Source organism: Metarhizium brunneum, chromosome 1 (assembly GCF_013426205.1).
Source record: "Metarhizium brunneum chromosome 1, complete sequence".
In the NCBI taxonomy this organism is placed as follows: domain Eukaryota; kingdom Fungi; phylum Ascomycota; class Sordariomycetes; order Hypocreales; family Clavicipitaceae; genus Metarhizium; species Metarhizium brunneum.
This window is the reverse complement of record NC_089422.1, coordinates 4228264-4245030: the sequence shown is the minus strand read 5'-3', so window position 1 is coordinate 4245030 and position 16767 is coordinate 4228264. Positions and strand designations below refer to the sequence as shown.

At 50.7% G+C, this 16767-nt stretch overlaps 3 protein-coding genes across 3 annotated transcripts; 2 read left to right on the top strand and 1 right to left on the bottom strand.

Moving 5' to 3' along the window:
* Window positions 1-457: 457 nt before the first annotated feature.
* G6M90_00g012790 (uncharacterized protein) lies at window positions 458-1780 on the top strand (the record flags this gene model as incomplete). The annotated part of the gene is made up of 3 exons (XM_014693758.1): window positions 458-691; window positions 807-947; window positions 1025-1780. The coding sequence occupies 3 exons, from the start codon at window positions 458-460 to the stop codon at window positions 1778-1780; spliced, it is 1131 nt and encodes a 376-aa protein (XP_014549244.1).
* A 336-nt stretch (window positions 1781-2116) lies between these two features.
* BEA3 (ABC transporter BEA3) lies at window positions 2117-6775 on the bottom strand (the record flags this gene model as incomplete). The annotated part of the gene is made up of 12 exons (XM_014693759.1): window positions 2117-2143; window positions 2201-2640; window positions 2695-2813; window positions 2875-4541; window positions 4604-5303; window positions 5353-5447; window positions 5506-5676; window positions 5743-6078; window positions 6137-6191; window positions 6256-6352; window positions 6433-6538; window positions 6611-6775. The coding sequence occupies 12 exons, from the start codon at window positions 6773-6775 to the stop codon at window positions 2117-2119; spliced, it is 3978 nt and encodes a 1325-aa protein (XP_014549245.1).
* Window positions 6776-14730: 7955 nt separating this feature from the next.
* G6M90_00g012770 (uncharacterized protein) lies at window positions 14731-15947 on the top strand (the record flags this gene model as incomplete). Its single annotated transcript, XM_014693760.1, has 2 exons — window positions 14731-15021; window positions 15126-15947. 2 exons carry the CDS (start codon window positions 14731-14733, stop codon window positions 15945-15947), a joined length of 1113 nt encoding a protein of 370 aa, XP_014549246.1.
* Between the last annotated feature and the right edge of the window lie 820 nt (window positions 15948-16767).

The window sequence follows — 16767 nt, the reverse complement described above, 5'->3', positions numbered from 1 at the left end:
GGGACAATTTAAAACCGTCAAGTAGAATCGCCCCTCTCGCCCATATGCCGTCCACGCCGGCGTCCAAGTGGTGACCCCAGAGCCGCCTTCCCTGGCAAGTCAAGCCTGCCCCTGCCGCCCACGGAGCTCCGTAGCTCCCGACGCCGTGGGCGTGGGGTACGCCGTACGGGGTCACATGCAGCCATGCATGCACAGCGAATGCAGGCAGGCACTGGCGTCATATGCCCAAAGCAGGGCGCCAGGCAGCTTCAGCTCGTTCAACGCCTTCATTCCAGGCCTCGACTTAACCATCTCTTGCTCCTCGGACATAGCCTCTTCGCTCTTTGTTTTTTCCTTTTCCTCATCTTTCTCTCTCTCTCTCTTTAAAAAAAAAAACAACCGTCAAGGCCTATTCGTCAAGTCCACCGACCGCTCTCTTTTCTTCCGTCCCGTGCGGCCCGGCAAATCCAGCAAAGCCATGGACACGCTCCTCCGCTGGCCAGACATTCCTCACCCGGCCGTCGTCGCTACCACCGCCGCCGTCGCCACCGCCTCCCTGATAGTCGTGGCCAAGGCGACGCTGTGGCCGAGGAGGCGGAGCGTTCTGCGGAGTCCGCTGAAGACGGTGCTGCCGAGGGCGTCGAGGGAGGAGCTGAGCGAGCTGGTGTATTTGCCGGATGCCTTTCCGGGAGCGAGGGACGTCGAGACGCCGGTATGGTTTTTCTTTTTCCCTTTCTTTTTTTGGGCGGGGGGAAGTCTGCTTTTATACGAAGCATTGAGGGAAAGGGAGTCATGCTTGTTTGCTTGCCGACTAACACCGTGGGCAGTATGGCACGATACGGGTCTACGAGTTCGGGCCGGAGGATGGCGACAAGGTGCTTCTTGTTCATGGGATAAGCACGTCGTGCATTACGCTGGGACGGATCGCACATGCCTTGGTTGAGCGGGGGTGTCGCGTCATGCTGTTTGTACGTTGTTTGCGGCCAATGTCCCCTTGAGGAAGTCTGGTGGGAACTTGGCAAAAAAAGGACTGACGAAGCGGTAGGACCTGTTTGGGCGCGGCTTCACCGACGGCGTGGGCGACATCCCGCACGACACGCGGCTGTATACCACGCAGATCCTGCTCGTGCTGGCGTCGTCCCGCCTCAGCTGGACGGGCACCTCGGGCTTCCGGCTAATTGGGTATTCTCTGGGCGGCGGCATCGTCATTCCCTTTGCCAATGCCTTCCCGCACATGGTGTCGTCGCTGGTGCTGCTCGCGCCGGCGGGCCTCATCGACGCCGCGTCCTTTGGGGCCGTCAGCCGTTTCATCTTCTCGAGCGGCTTCATCCCCGAGCGCATTCTTGCCGTCCTCACCGGACAGCGGCTGCAGCGGCCTATTGCGTCGTCGAGGGCTGCCAGGTCCAGGGCCGCTGGTGTGCTGGCCGTTGCCGAGGCCGAGAATCTGGCCGGCGAGAAGACGCCTCTGGAGGAGAGGGTCTTGGACTACGTGCGGTGGATGGTGCACAATCACGAGGGCTTCGTGCCGGCCTTCATGTCGTGTATTCGGTATGCGCCGCTTACAGAGCAGCATGAGGAGTGGAAGGGGCTGGCGAAGCGGGAAAGGGGTACGACGGCCGTCATCTTTGCCGAGACGGACGAGTTGATTAGCGCCGACGACTATGCGCGTGATGGGCTGCCGCTCGTCGGCGGCGAGGGCCATGTCTTTTGGAGAGTCGTGCCTGGGAGCCATGACTTTGTCATGACGCATGTTGCCGCCATTATGAAGGAGCTGGACGAGTTTTGGGATATGAAGACGTAGAGCCTTATTTGTGACGTCATGTTTCACATGTCGACGTCGAGGTAGACGGTGCGAAGGTGGTTGTGAATTGTGATATTGATCTATGTATAGCTTACATCTAGAGGTGGAGTAGGATAGCGCTTGCTTTGTGTGTATATACCACGATATTGAAATGCTTGAAAATGTCTGATATCTAGAAAGGAATCATTATGAAGAGTAGTGTGTAAACAAGATGGATCGAGATGAATCAAGATGCAAGCGCAATAGGTAGTGTTGAACCCAAAATAAAAAACAACAACGCCGTTGATATGAGTAATGCCCCCCCTCCCCCAGGGTGTGGTCCCGTTCGATGATGTATTACCGATCTAGAGCCTGGCTTTGACACTGCCATTTGTTAGAATTCGCAAGCAATTCACGTTGTATATACTGTTTGATACTCACCATTTGCCAGTAAATACCCCTCTTTCTAAGTAGTTCCATATGGTTGCCTTGCTCCAATAGCTTCCCGCCTTCGCCCAGCACGAAAATGACATCTGCATTCTGAACAGTAGCTAACCTATGTGCAACAACGACCATGGTGCGCCCTTTTCCAGCGCGCTCAAACGCGGCTTGCACGAGTTTCTCGCTTTCCGAGTCAAGGGAACTAGTGGCCTCATCGAGGAGCAGGATGTTCGGGTCACGGATGAGAGCTCGAGCGATGGCTACGCGCTGCTTCTGGCCGCCGGAGAGGGTGACTCCTCGAGAGCCAATGTTTGTGTTGTATCCTTCTGGGAGGGAGACGATAAAGTCGTGGATGGAGGCGTCGCGACAGGCCTGGTGGAGCTTTTCTTCCGTAATTGCTTGGTCGTCGACGCCTAGCAGGATGTTCTCTCGAAGGGTACCTGCATCTTTTGTAAGCTGAATGGCAGATACAGTCATCAACCGAGGCTACTTACCTTGGAATAAGGTCGCTTCTTGTGCAACAAGCGACAAATGTCGCCTGTAGGCGTATATGTTCACGTCCTTGATATCTCTACCGTTGCAAAGAATTCGCCCCCTCTCCACATCATAGAATCTGGCTCAATATTTAGCACATTACATGCACTTTTCAGACAAGAAGTTGGTCAGTTACACACCTCTCCAAGAGTGAAATGATACTCGTCTTGCCACACCCAGATGCACCAACCAAAGCGGCAAACTGGCCCTTCTCAATCGTCAAGCTCAACCCCTGGAATACCGGAATGTTGCGGGAAGGATACTTGAAATGGACGTTTTCCAGCTCAATCTTCATCCCACCCTTTGCCTCCGAAATGTCATCCTTTTCAGAGTGGTCATCGCGCAGCCTTGAGTCTCGCATGTTCAAAATTCTATTCGAAGCAGCTGTCACTTGAGCGGCATTTGGTCCAAAACTCAATCCTTGACCAGCGGATTCGCCAGCTTGAATGATAGACATGAAGCAGACAAAGAAGTTCAAGATCTGGTACTCGCCACTGAGAAGTAGTCGGCCGCCGTAGTAAAAGACAAGAGCTTGGCACGCCATGGTAGCGCTGTCTGAGAAGCCAAAGAGCAAACTGACCCATCTGGCTTTCTTGAAGGCTGTCCCGACGTGGCCCCGGCAAAGTTCTTCAAATCGCTGACATATTGGGTCCTCTAGGGTGAGAGAAGTGACGGTTCGGAATGCACCAATGGACTCTGATGCGAACTTGGAGCTTTCTGCAAATACTTCATTATTCATCTTCTCAAACTGGATCTCATATTTGAAACGCCAGTATGATGTACCAAGCATTATGGGCAAGACAACGCAGGTTGATACCAATGCTAGCTTCCACCCGAACGAGAAGGCGATGATGATTGATCCTGTAAGACTGAAAATAGCGACATAAACACTAGCCATGTTCGCTCCCATCAGCTCTTCAAGCTGCTTGGGGTCTCCGGAGGCACGGGAAGTCATGGTCCCTTGTGAGTGATCCTCTTCATCGAAGAATGATGCCTTCTGATATAGAATGGCCTCGAAGTACATCTGCTGATACTTGTTTCGAATAATCGAGGCCAGCCGAGTCGAAAACAAGAAGCAGAAGAAATAAGCAAGTCCCACACCGATAGCGAGAATAGTCCACATAAGAGACCAGAAGTTGCCTTCGGACATGAGCTTTGGCTTGTCGCCTTCGTATTTGAAAATGACCACAACATTGGCAAACATGTAAGCCTGGAGAGGGATGGCAGATCCAGCGCATGCCGCGAAAAACACCGTTAGACACATGAGATACCAATATTGTTTTGATTCGTAGAAAAAGCGGCCAAAACTCCTGATGAGATTACGCTGCTTTTCCAACTTGGTCTCAGCCATGGCTTCATGTTCAGAGACTGCTTTGCTCTTCCGGCGCTCAAGAGTAGTGCTTCCGTCGCCGTCCGTGTCCATATCAATGGTCTCATTCGCGGCGTCATGTTCAGCTCCAAGGGACAAGGTTTGTGCGTTGACAAGGCCGGCATACACGCCATTTTCCATTGCAATGAGACTCTCATGCGTCCCACTCTCCACCACTTGGCCCTTCTTGAGGACGACAATACGGTCTGCCTTCTTGATCGTTGACAGACGATGCGCAATGGTAATAGTCGTCCTATTTTTGGCAACCCGGTCCAGTGCAGCTTGCACGATCCGTTCGCCGCGGACATCAATGGCGCTTGTGGCTTCGTCAAGAACGAGAATCGCGGGCTTTCGAACGATGGATCGGGCAATGGCAATCCGTTGGCGTTGGCCTCCTGACAACTTGGCACCGCTGTCCCCCACAAGTGTATCGTAGCCCTGTATGCAGCATGTTAGCGAAAATAATAACTAAAATCTAGAATGACGCTTGTGGTTCCTACCGCGGGGAGCTTGTCGATAAACTCGTCAGCGAATGCTTCTTTACAAGCTTCCTTAACTAATTCTCTCTTCTTCTCTTCCGACTCGTGCTCCCATCGGGAGCCTACTAAGCCATTCGCCACGTTCGTGTAGATAGTATCGTTGAAAAGAAAGGGTTCTTGTTGAACCATTCCAATTTGTGATCGCCACCATTTCAGTTCAATATCATCGAGTGGGTGACCAGAAGTGGATATTGTGCCGCTGAGTTTGATGGGAGGGCCGGTGTCCTCGGCCTCAGACTGGCCTTCCTCCGGTCCATCATCCTCAGACTCGGAGCCTTTGTTTTTCTTCTTTTTTTCCACAGCTTTGGCAACCACATGTTGATCTTTTAGGTTGTACCACCGTTCTATGAGGCCAACGATGGTACTCTTGCCAGAGCCAGATGGGCCAACAATGGCCGTAATCTTTCCAGCCTCGATCCGCAAATCCAATCCATCAAGAATCTTGACGTGAGGGCGACTAGGGTATGCGAAAGTAACATCATCCAGCACAATATCATCTGTAGCAGCTACTTCGGGGGTTTTAAGGTGGCCCTTACTCGGGGCAGGGGCATCGATAACGGTGAAAAACTGGCAGGCGGCTACTGTAGCTTTGCTAACGGCCAACATTGGCGTTGATGTTCTCTCCAGCGAGAAGACGACCATCATAACGGAGAATAAGACACTATGATGTATCAGCTTAGTGTATTTTCCATGGGGTGGTTACACCTTACATCACTATGGTACTAAGATCGCCTCTTGAATCGTCAACAAAAGACTTGATGCCGTACCAGAAGGCAAGGGCAAAGGCGGCAAAGGCACCGAAGAACTGCATATGTGTCAGCAAGCCCCGGCAGAACATACACACAAACGGTCGTACGACATACAATTAATCCAAATTGAAGCGCAATGAGTGGAGACATAAACTGAGCATGTTTCTTTGTCTCTTCAACAAACGCCGCATACTTCTTGGCGATTCGCGATTCAGCACCACAGGCCATGATCATGCGAATACTGGACATTGCCTCGCTGGCAACTGCCGCAGCTTTTCCCTCGGTCTAAATTGATGGATGAGTGTTAGAAATGATGAATACGTTTTCATGCGAAAATACTGCGAAATTTACCTTTGTAACTCTCGTATTGCACTTGACAATAAACGGCAACAGTATTGAGACTGTCAAAGCAATAAAAAAGATGGACGATGCCGTCACAAGAGTCAACAACCAATTGTAGGAAAACGCGATGATTATGGCAGCAATAATGGTAGCCGAGAATTCGACAAAGACGCCCAATTTTTCCGAGATGCCCAACTGCAAGGTGTTGCTGGTGCTAGTAATAGTCGTGGTGGCGTATCCAGGGGGCATCGAATCCAACACATGAATGCTTTGGGCAAAAAGGGCTTGGAGGTAGTGTAGTCGGATCGCCGAAGAGAGTCTTATTCCAATCATTCGAAAACACAGCTTGAAAAAAGCACATTAGTCGGCGCATAAATCTAGTTGGCGGTATAGTCAAAAATACCTTGTTAATATAGTTGAGTCCAAGACGACCAATAAACAATGCGAACATGTATAATCTGCAAGAAGACGAGTTAGTTGAATCCTAGACAACTATATTCGAATATTCGATGCGCTACTTACGCCAACTTGTCCAGTTTGGATTGAAATTCGGCCTTGGTGATGCCAGCACCTCCGGCGTTGAAATTTGAGAAGCTGCTAAAGTTTCCAACGAACTTGCCTAGGAATGGTCAATACGTTGAATTAAAATATATAGGTCACAGCCCTTGGGTTGCTGGTTGCGCGTGTGGACGAACTCACCGAATACAACGTTCATTAACGGCAGGGTGATGCCAGCACCGATAGATGCCAGCACGCCCGCAGCGTAAGCAAGGAAGTCCCATTTCGATGCATATTTGAATACTCTCTGTCGAATTAAGCCGATTAATACTCGGTCTGTATAAAAAAACCATCATCTTAGAAGAGGTGGGAAACAAACCAGATAATCGTTGAATGTCGCTGTTCGCTCGGGCCGGGGTTTTGCCTCGTCAGGGGCAACGTCCTTCGCTCCTTCCCCATACTTCTCATTCTCTGGAGTAGTTGTGTCGGAAGAAGCGAGACACTTTTCGACCTTGAGGCTATCTTCGGCGGCGGCGGCACTCATTTTGACAGCACTCGACTGAGGCAGGCCATCTGTGAAAGAAATAAACAAAAGCCGAAAACAAATCACGGGCACAAGAACCAAAACAAGAGACAGTGCGAGAGGGATACAGGTTATATCACGTCCACTTGCGCCGCCAGTTCACGACGTCGACGCCACTCTTGGCAAGGAGCGCATGGTCTGTTGGGACAAAGAAAGGCGCAACAATTTACCCTTTTCGGACAAGCAATAAGGTGTGAAGGGCTCGAGTTGCCACGTCTGGTCCATCATGTCATTCGGGCCCGTCCCAAGCCCGACTTATCGGCCGCAATTTCACTACCAGATTCGAGGCAGAGGCCGACCTTCGAGTCAGTGGTTGCCTAACGGTTACTGCATCCCGGCCGAAGGTCAATTGCGTTGGCTGTCTACGGCGCGGAATGGGATGCATGCCACCCTCCCAAGACCGACTCGGAAAGCACCGATCCTGGTAGTATACGAAATACGACCGTCGTCACTCGCCAGCTCCAGAGTCCTCCATGCTCCGTGGGTACATACAAACGTCAGCTTGACGGCCTGTGGCGGGTTTGATGCTTGAAGGGGCCAAGTTCCAAACGAATGGCCGCCGGAGATAGGCCACCCTTGCAGCCTTCAAATGTTGTTTATATTAACCGGTTTAGTGTTGCTACCCCTTGGTAAGCCTAACACGGTGCCAGGAAAAGGCTGTCTGTTTCACCGCGATGCACTCTCTGTTTCCTCCTCTTGCCTGGCCAGTCCCGCGTGTGTCAACACATGCCGCACATTGTTTTCTGCGAGAGAAAATGGCCAAAACTGCATCTGGTTTTCGAGCTAACAGCATGTGAATTCATCAAGTCATAGGATTCTCCGACACCAGACGTGCTTGGAAGATAAGAATGACGCGAGGCACATGGGGCATCGAGCGGCACGACATTACGAACAGCGGCTCTCTAGAATGACCTGCAGCTCGGTTCAGGTCGCCGCCAGATCTAAGCGTCAGCCTAATTTGGTGCATGGTGCGTCCGGGAACCGTTTGAAAGTCTAAACCCAAGTACAATGTGAATGCGTTGTATTGTTTTTGGTGCCGACGTTGGCCTGGGCCTTCACGCCACCCTACGCAAGTGGACAGGTGCATATCAAGCAGACCAGTACTCCGTATTAGGGAACCCAATGACGCTGCTCTCAGCGACGCGCTGTGGTATGCCGTGCTTGTACGGAGTACGGAGTACTAGTACAGTGCGCTTATCCATCCATCCTCCACCACCCTCTAGGCTCTGGCACAGGGATTCACACAGCGTGCTTTTTTCCTCTCCCATTTTGGCTCGGCTTCAGCCCGGGCCCCTTCAAGACCCCGAGAATCCGACATTGATGCCCCACTCGCTTCCGCCCCAACTCCGATCGGCTTCACGAAACAAAAAGTGCCACAAGGTAAGCAATGGAATGAAAAGAGTCATCGAAATCATACCCGTGACTTCATATAGGGAATATCAAGACGGTTTCTGCCGCTACTTTGACAGGATTCCAGACCTCACACAGCTGGAACATGACCATTCCGGTGTTTCAATATCTCAACCAATCGGCCCATATCATCGGGCCGCAACACGGGTTGATATACAAGCATGTACGGAGAACGTACGTGGAAATGATGTGGCATTTCCGTCCAAACCTTACAGGTGGGTGCAAAGTTAACATGGTACGCCAAAGACTTTGGTCATTCTGAACAAAACTACTACGTCGTGACGATCAATCGAGAGTGTCTTGATATACAAGTTCGGGCATTGCCCTGAGATATGGCTCCGTTACTTTGGGCCGATACCTGACCCTGCGGTCGTCAATCGGCAATTAAACGAGTTGAGCTCAATGTGGAACAAGCGCCTGTCAAAAAAACCGCCGAATCAGTCCCATGAGACGTTGGCTGTGAGTGGCCTGCCCAATTTGACCCGGATAGACCAAACGGCGAGGCTGTTGGCCACATGTAGACTAGGGAAGCGATGAGCACACATCCCTCGATGATGTGCCCTGCGTGTGGATGGTTTTTTCTTCTTATATATTAAATTGCTTATTGTTTCCATCTTCGAGTCAAATGAGATTGCAAGCATGATACAAGTATCGTGCAAGCGCAACATCTGATAACACAGTATTGGGCTGTACCAAGCCAAGAACAGTAAGAGACCAGACTTTTCTTATATATAATAGTTTATATGGGTTGTATTGGCTAGCTAGAAGAGTTAACTATACGTTGGACACCGTCAACTCAATATATAGTTGTCAATTAGATTTCGCCAAACCCTGGTGTTGTGTGTATACTTGTGTAAGTGTGGACGATGTAAGCCAAAGCCGAGGAACACCGCAGTCACTCGCACGTCTTTTCCTCCTCTAGACTCTGCATCACTCCAAGTTTTTGCCAGACACTCGGATTTATTCTTACTGACAATTGGGCCTCTCCTCTTTGTTCCTTGCTACAATCATGTGCTATTGCTGGCAGGGAAACAAGTCGCGGTGCTGGCTACCCTATACTATTTCGGCATCACGATTCGTATGGCCGCAACAGACTGTGACGAAAGGCACCAAAACTGCTATAGGGTGAGAGAAATTTTCAAGAAAATTCATCTCATATGTAATGGGGAAATTTTACCCGTGTCCACGGAAGAATGTTCATTCAGTGAATAGCAGCTTGTTCCTCGATAGAGTCACAGCGTCTATGAGATATTCTCATTGTAGCAAGAGGTGCGACATTGCAGAGATGCTTCGTGATCGGTATCACGTAGCGCTATTCATCGTCGACTCAACCAAATGTGCATAAATCACCATGTCAAATACCCGACAAGACCCTTATTCAGTGTCCCTAGCAGGCGTGACTTGCACCTTTAAATTGGAGGCACAAGTCTCTAGCAAGATGTCGGGGGATAAGTCATCTTACGACCACGATGTAATTTGCATGAACTAAGCTCAAAATAAGACGAAAACCGCAAGACCGAAACGGTTCGACAGGTCCAGCAGAATCCGGTCTCAACAAAAATTTCGCAGCTCCATCACTCTTGATATCTCTGTGAAGGCGTGGCTGAGCATAAAATACTCCAACACTCTCGATTTTCTCAGGAGAACTGTACACCTGGGCTTTACACCATTGGCACCACTGCTTAGGTAGGTAGGCAAAAATATAGAACAATTGTCCTCGGCACCAGGCATTAGTTCAGTTATCCTCGATGTTCGATTTTGCACGCTTGTCCGGCTACCCAAGAGCCGCGGAGTTGACCAAAGCGGCGGTGACGACTTGCGAGCATGTGCGCGTGACACAGCTTAAAAACCTTAATGAAGAGAGGACAACACAACCCAGTCATGTCTTCTCATGTGACCAAGCCAGGAACGAACAAGAGGTGAATCCCGGGAGAGACGCCAGTCAATATGTAGTACATACATTGAGAGCCCATGTCGAACCCAGCTGGACAAGGAAGCTCGTCACCGCCAAGTGATCTCATATGTAAAAAGCAAGTAAACAAACCGGTATACATACGCGGAATCCAGCAAGGGCATCGCCAATTAAAGAGTTGACTTTCTTGAATCCCACGATTGCCCCACCCTATCAATATTTCCTTCCCGCAGATCGCCGGCATCTTGCTATCGAGCACAGACACTCTTGTCGTCCAACGCCAGGATATCCCGGCCTTCTCATGGGCATGTCCGATGCTAGATTTCAGTGGCTTTCGTGTCTGGGAAGACAAAAACCTTCCACTGTGGTTGATTTCCACAGTTATTTGCACAAGGCAGGGATGGGCTGTACTGTATACGAGAATTGTAACCATTGCTAGATTGACAATTTCGTCCATGAACTTTATCATTCATGGCACGCGATCCGGAATACATCCCGCATCTCGATTTGCGCCAACACCAAGTCGCGGGTCGTCTAGTCATCCGCAACTTTGAATATTGAGGGAATTCTTCACCGACAAGTACTCCGTACACACGCATGGCTATCCGGAGTCAACCAACAAGAGCACACATGCAGTAGCAATTACCCAAAGCATCAAAATGGAGCTCGTCCGTGCGATTAGGTAACTCTGAATATCCCTGGTACCCAAACGTGCACAGCCTCCGACAGACTATGTATGTTGGTAAAGATATGGTGGATGAAGGTCAAGGCTTTGCAGTTGACTTCGAAAGAGAAGAGCTTGGACAGGGGAACACCAGGTAGGTTTTGAGAGAAATCATGATTTAGCCAATGCAGAGTTCATGGGCGACGGAGCCATCAGTGCGATGACCAGGCAGTTCTGGAGATGTGCAGACCTTATGGACTCGGGCAGTCTTACTCCTCAGAATTGAAGAGGCTGGCTTCATAGATTGGGTATGAAGAGGGTAAAAAAGCATCCAAAGTAATCTGTTGCTTCTGCGGAATGGCAGGGAAGAGATTTGGCCATTATTTTTCTGTGGTAAGGTGAATTGGAATTAACACGGCCATCCCAACACCATGTGGCAATATTTCGTCCGCGAGCGATGTTCGACTCGTCATGGCTGCATGTTGCTAAGCACTTGACAAGATTGAAGAGGCACGTATAGCAAGCCACCCTCCTCCCTTTGCCCCAGGAATGGGGACGAATTTGTTGCCAAAATGCGGAGTACCGCGTAAGATCAAACATTTGTGCTGCTGACGTGCAGTCAACAAATTGGCCGGGAACATGCCAAGAACAGTTCGCAGGTTGACATGACATGAAGCAGACCGGCAGGAGACTGCATGACTTTTGTATCAAGCAACGGAGTGATGACAGCTTGACTGCGTGATACTTGCTGGGGCTGTAACAGGCAATCCCTCAACGGCTGACGCACTTGCACCGAGCGCCATCAGGACGCGACAACGCGGGTGTCCGTGCCTCTGTGTGGCCGTATACTTCGTATCATCAGAAGTAACATCAATCAAACGCGTTGCGCGTGTGCCGGAGCATGTCCATCAGCCACCAAGCGGTCCTGGTTTCGCCTGTATGTGCGTCGCCAGTTACCTTACTGTGTTCAAGTCCGCTGACTGGGCGCTTACCTCGAAGATCGTTGACATGGCGGACATTGTAAATTTCGACAACAAGAAAGACGATGCTGTTTGGACGCGACCACCGTGCCCAGATTTGATCCTTGGTGTTGATGGCTGCTGTTTCAAAGACGAACACATGTTTGCGCGCTGCAACAGCTCAAGCTTAACTTGCAAAAGTGGCGTTGCACCGGGCGCTGGATGGGTTTTGGACGATGGGCGAGAGTCAAGAGATTGCAGGCGAGCTAGGGTAGAGGGCAGAGGGCCAGGCGTGCCAGGGTCAGATTATGACAGATGATGGCGGCGCCAGGGCAATGTGTGCCGATGACATCTGGATTGTGGTTTTGCGTACGGAGCACTACTGTTATGGGTGGAAGGGCCGTGATCCGGGAGGCGGAGGCGCAGTCAATGCTCCCAGGCACGGAGTACTTATGTACATGTAAGTATTTTCTCCAGGCAGCGAGGAGAGGTCGACGGTGCACGTCCCTCGTGCTCCGTACTTAGATGGAGTACTTGTGCTTACTACCTCCCAAGGCACTCATGAGGTACCTGGCAAATAATATAGGGCAGGTGCGAGGGATAAGCTGCGGGAAGCTGCGCAGGAGAGTCAGGAACGATCAGAGCGCAGAGCGCAGAGAGACGGTGAAGTGGTCTGGTGGCTTTGCGGTGCATGTGCCGAATCTACGGAGTACCCATACAATGCTTTGAATGTCCACACATGCTTGGCTAACTCTTACGACGATTCTTTGGCCATTCCGGTCGTCCGTGCTTTTGTTGAATGCAATGCCAAGTGCTGGCCATTGTGGTTTTGATTTGGACACCGTGCTGATGCTCTGGCCATTTAGATGACTAGTAGTCCTGGACATCGACTGATCCGCCCAGCCCGTTACGACCTGTACTTGTCCTATATAACTTTTGAAGCAGCGCATGGTTGGCATCGAAAACCCAACTATCAAGGTGGCGGCATATCGACCTGCAAATACGGAGCAGTTAGTTGCATCGGAATGAGGTTCTGTCCTGATCAACATATTGTTCAACGATGAAAACAGCCGGGACAACAGGCGAGCTGGACATGGATCTGCGCAAGGTCTGTCTATCCCCATGCTGCTGCCAAACAACCTTGCACCACAGCTTCGACTCTCTGACCATGGAAGCAGGGCAGGCTCAAACAGCCTTGCTGTCATAAGCCTTGCCGGGGCCGGGTAAACAATCTCTCTGTCAACAACCAAGTGCCGCCGTCCCTTGTTGGCCCCCAGTGTGCCAGCCTTCTTGATATCTTCGCCGCTTGTTCTCGCTGCTTCTCCTGTACCTATCGTACCAGCACTGCGGTGAGATGGAGCCGGCTCCGATACCTTGGTCCAACTGCCCGGGGTGCAGGGGTTAGGACCTTTCAAAAGAGTGACAATTCTCAAGCGAGAATAGATTACTACTACGGAGTAGTACGCCCAGCAGTTGAGCATTGCCCTTGCGATATGACGGTAGTGGAGTTACATGGTGTCATGTCTCGCCCTGTCCAACAGGTCCTCAAGTGGATAAGCCTTGCCCAGGGAAAGCAAACCACCAGACTTTTTCGGGACCAAGCCTGCTTGACAGTGTTGCGCCTCTTCCCCCCCTCCTCTTTTGCTGCCCTGCTCAGTTCAACTAGTACTCCGTACCTAGGCAGGTATTACAATTGTTTGCTTTGGATATTGCTTTTTACCACGGGAAGGGTTTAGAAAAAGGACACTGTTTGCCGCCCGCACAACGTAGTTGGAATAATCTGCTCTAGACTTGAAGGGTACATCATACGGAGTACAGTACCCTATGGGGTCGTTGTCACGATGCGCCATGACCCTCGCAGCTTGTAGTCAGTCGTTTCTTATCCCATCCATCCCATTTCGTGCCCTTGTCTCGTGCACCTGCGGGTGACGGGTGAGACATTGCGTGGAAATCTGGTTGGAAGGGAGGATGGTCGTGACTCGGGTGCTCGTGGGATACTTGCTGCCTTGACTGGAACATGGCAAAACATTAAAAGAAAATATGTGCCCGGAGTACACAGCGGTGCAGTGTAATTTATTTATTCTCCGGCAGTCCCCCTTTCTGGAAATTATGTCTCTGATTGAATCAATTTCCACCCTCGTCTGGATGAGTCAATAGTTTCACCTTGTTTTCTACGAGACTCACCTATTTGTCTCGCCCTACCATACTATATACATACGTATGCGTATGTCACAGACAAACATTTCCGGTCAAGGCCACCGTCTCTTTTCGCCTCGTACAGACCACAGTCTCTTTCCCAGAGCGTCGTGGACAACCCGTCGGCCGGCTTGGCGTTCTGCACGAATTCACGTACTACATTGTACATAAACCATCGAGCACACCCACTTCGTACGGAGTACATATTGTCGTTATCGAAACGGGCAGCAACAAAGGACTTGAACAAAAAAACACTGTCCTCAATAACCAGTGCTCCTTCCCATACCCACCAGCCTCCACTTTCGTCACCCACAGACGCGCCTGGGAACAAAGAAGGCAGAAAATCGAGCCCGAGAAAAATTCTACGCGACAGGCCAGGACCAAGCTTTTAATCTCGTGCGTCTCCTTGGCTCCATTTCGAAGATTTGCACGGGAGGAACTATAAAAGTTGCCAATATATGTACATACGTGCATACATGTTGACGCCAGAGCACTGCAGCTACGCTACGCTATCGATTAGCTCCAGACAGCTACAGCGTACAACCCTGTTCTCCCCACGCGATCATCGCCGGTTCCTGAACTTGAAACACCCGTGCCATCATTAGCCACATGTCTAAGAAGGGCAAAGGTTGCCAATAATAAATAACCTTCGATCGTTTTCAGCTCCGCAAACCTTGTACAGAACATACTCATTGCAGTGCATGTGGCGAAGCGATCGACGGAACAAATTAAATCAGGATTTGTCTGTCTGCTCCCGAAGCACTTATACCGAACCATGGCTTGCCTGATTCCTCTTTCACTCAACGCGAAGTGTCAAGAGAGGCGATACAATGGAGGCATGCTGAAGCGCCTTGAAGCTGGCTCACAGTTGTATCAACCGAAGTCAACAAACCAGCCGCAATCTGAGCAAGAGGACAAGGAGACACTTGGCATAATGCGTCCTATCCCTCGAACTCGTATGGAGTGGAAGGCGGCTCTGGGCGACATCAGGAGAGATTATATGAACCGCCGGTTTAGAGAGTGCTCTACGCGTTGTCATGACATCCTCCATCACAAAGACGAGCTTGTAAGCCTCCATTCTCACCAATCCATCTTTCCATGGTGAATTCTGCCCGAGGCAGTTTTTCGCGATGAGAAATAAACCGCCGTATACTTACAAAACATGGCCAGGAAACAACTCATCCAGTGCATCTCGTCTATCTGCGTTTCTACGCGGCCACAGCACTTGAAATGCAAGCTCACGCGATTCACCATTCCTCACCATTCCGCACCGCCCTTCTTAAACAGGCATACGACCACCTCAGTGCCGCGTCCAAACTCGCTAAACAAGCTGATGAAGACACGAGTCGGCCCACGTCACGATTTCCCTCCCGCTTCTCCAGCTTACATTCCTCAGCTGGCTCGAACTCATCCGGATCAACAGTCTCTACAAGAAGGTCCTCACCAGCTCCGTCTCTCAGCTCCATCGATGAAGGCGCCATGAAGCCCAGCCAACCGCCCAGACCAAAGAAGCGCGTCGCTTTTTGCGACGAACCCATGATGGAGCCCATCATTCGCCCAGACTCTCCTACTCTTGGTTTCGACGAGTGGCTCGGTCGATCCTCACCGGAGCCAGTCTATCCCGAATCTATCCTTAAAAACGCCAGACCTTTGCTGCCAACCATCATCTCCGCCCCTCTGGAGTCAGCCAGCCCAGACCCGAGCGAAGCTGAGGACATTGATCCCTTCTTCCACACCCGTTCTATCCATCGGTTCTGCACTATCCTCAGCAGTATCCGCCGCCAAGTCACTGCTCACATGACCACGCTGGAAATCGAAATCGCCGCGTGCCACATACCCAGCGTCCCAGCTCACACAAACCACGAATTGAAAGCACTGGATGCCAGAGCCCGCATTGAGCGGTTACGAGCATGTGGCTGGAAACGTGCGCGTTTCGATGCTGAGCGGTACGAGAGACTGAGAGAGAACGCGCTCGCTGACATGGCGGGTTAAAAAAACATGGAGTGAAAAGGCGACCTGTATTATTTTTCTGTATATATTGTACTTTTGTGAACTATTTTGTCATAAAAAGGGGTGGCGACCGGCGGCGCATTGACCTGGCGTACGGGAGGCTAAGTTGCTTTCATGTTTTCTTCTTGACGGTTGTACACCAGGCATGACGATAATGATGGGTATGAATATATGGTTCGTGTGCGATGGACTTGCACGAAACAGACTGCTGTCGAAATAATATATCCTTTTTTTCCCTTGGCAATATCAACATACATGAGTGATTAGTTAGAGAACGGCGGAGGTTGGACAAGCAAGTGATTTCATAGCTATATTCGTATTGCAGCTTAAAACTCAAGTCCTCTTGGTCGAAGTTCATACATGGAAACATATATAAGACCATCGTCATTATGAAGGCTTGTGCAACGACGCACCAAGTCCTAAGCAGATCAAACAGAGGGCACGTATTAGGTTGCTATAGGAATAGGGGAGTCTAGGTTCTAGCATGCAGCGAGGTTTGCTATCGCCTCAGGTGGACGGCGTAGAGGACCCTGGCCAAGGGATGAAAGTGTAGTTGACGCTGGCGGCCGACCTACTACGCGGGCATGGGAGTTGACGAGCCGAGTTTGGACCGTTGGCAAGGTGCCTATCCTATGTATATCCAAGGACGTTGTCAACAGGCGAAGGGGTGGGAGCAGCATCGTGTTAATTAATCTCCGGGAGCCATCACCACCCTCGTGCGCGGCTACGACCACCGCTGTTATTAGAGATGCCATCGACGCAAGGGCGAGCATATTCATGCCTCGAGCGGCAACCGATGAGT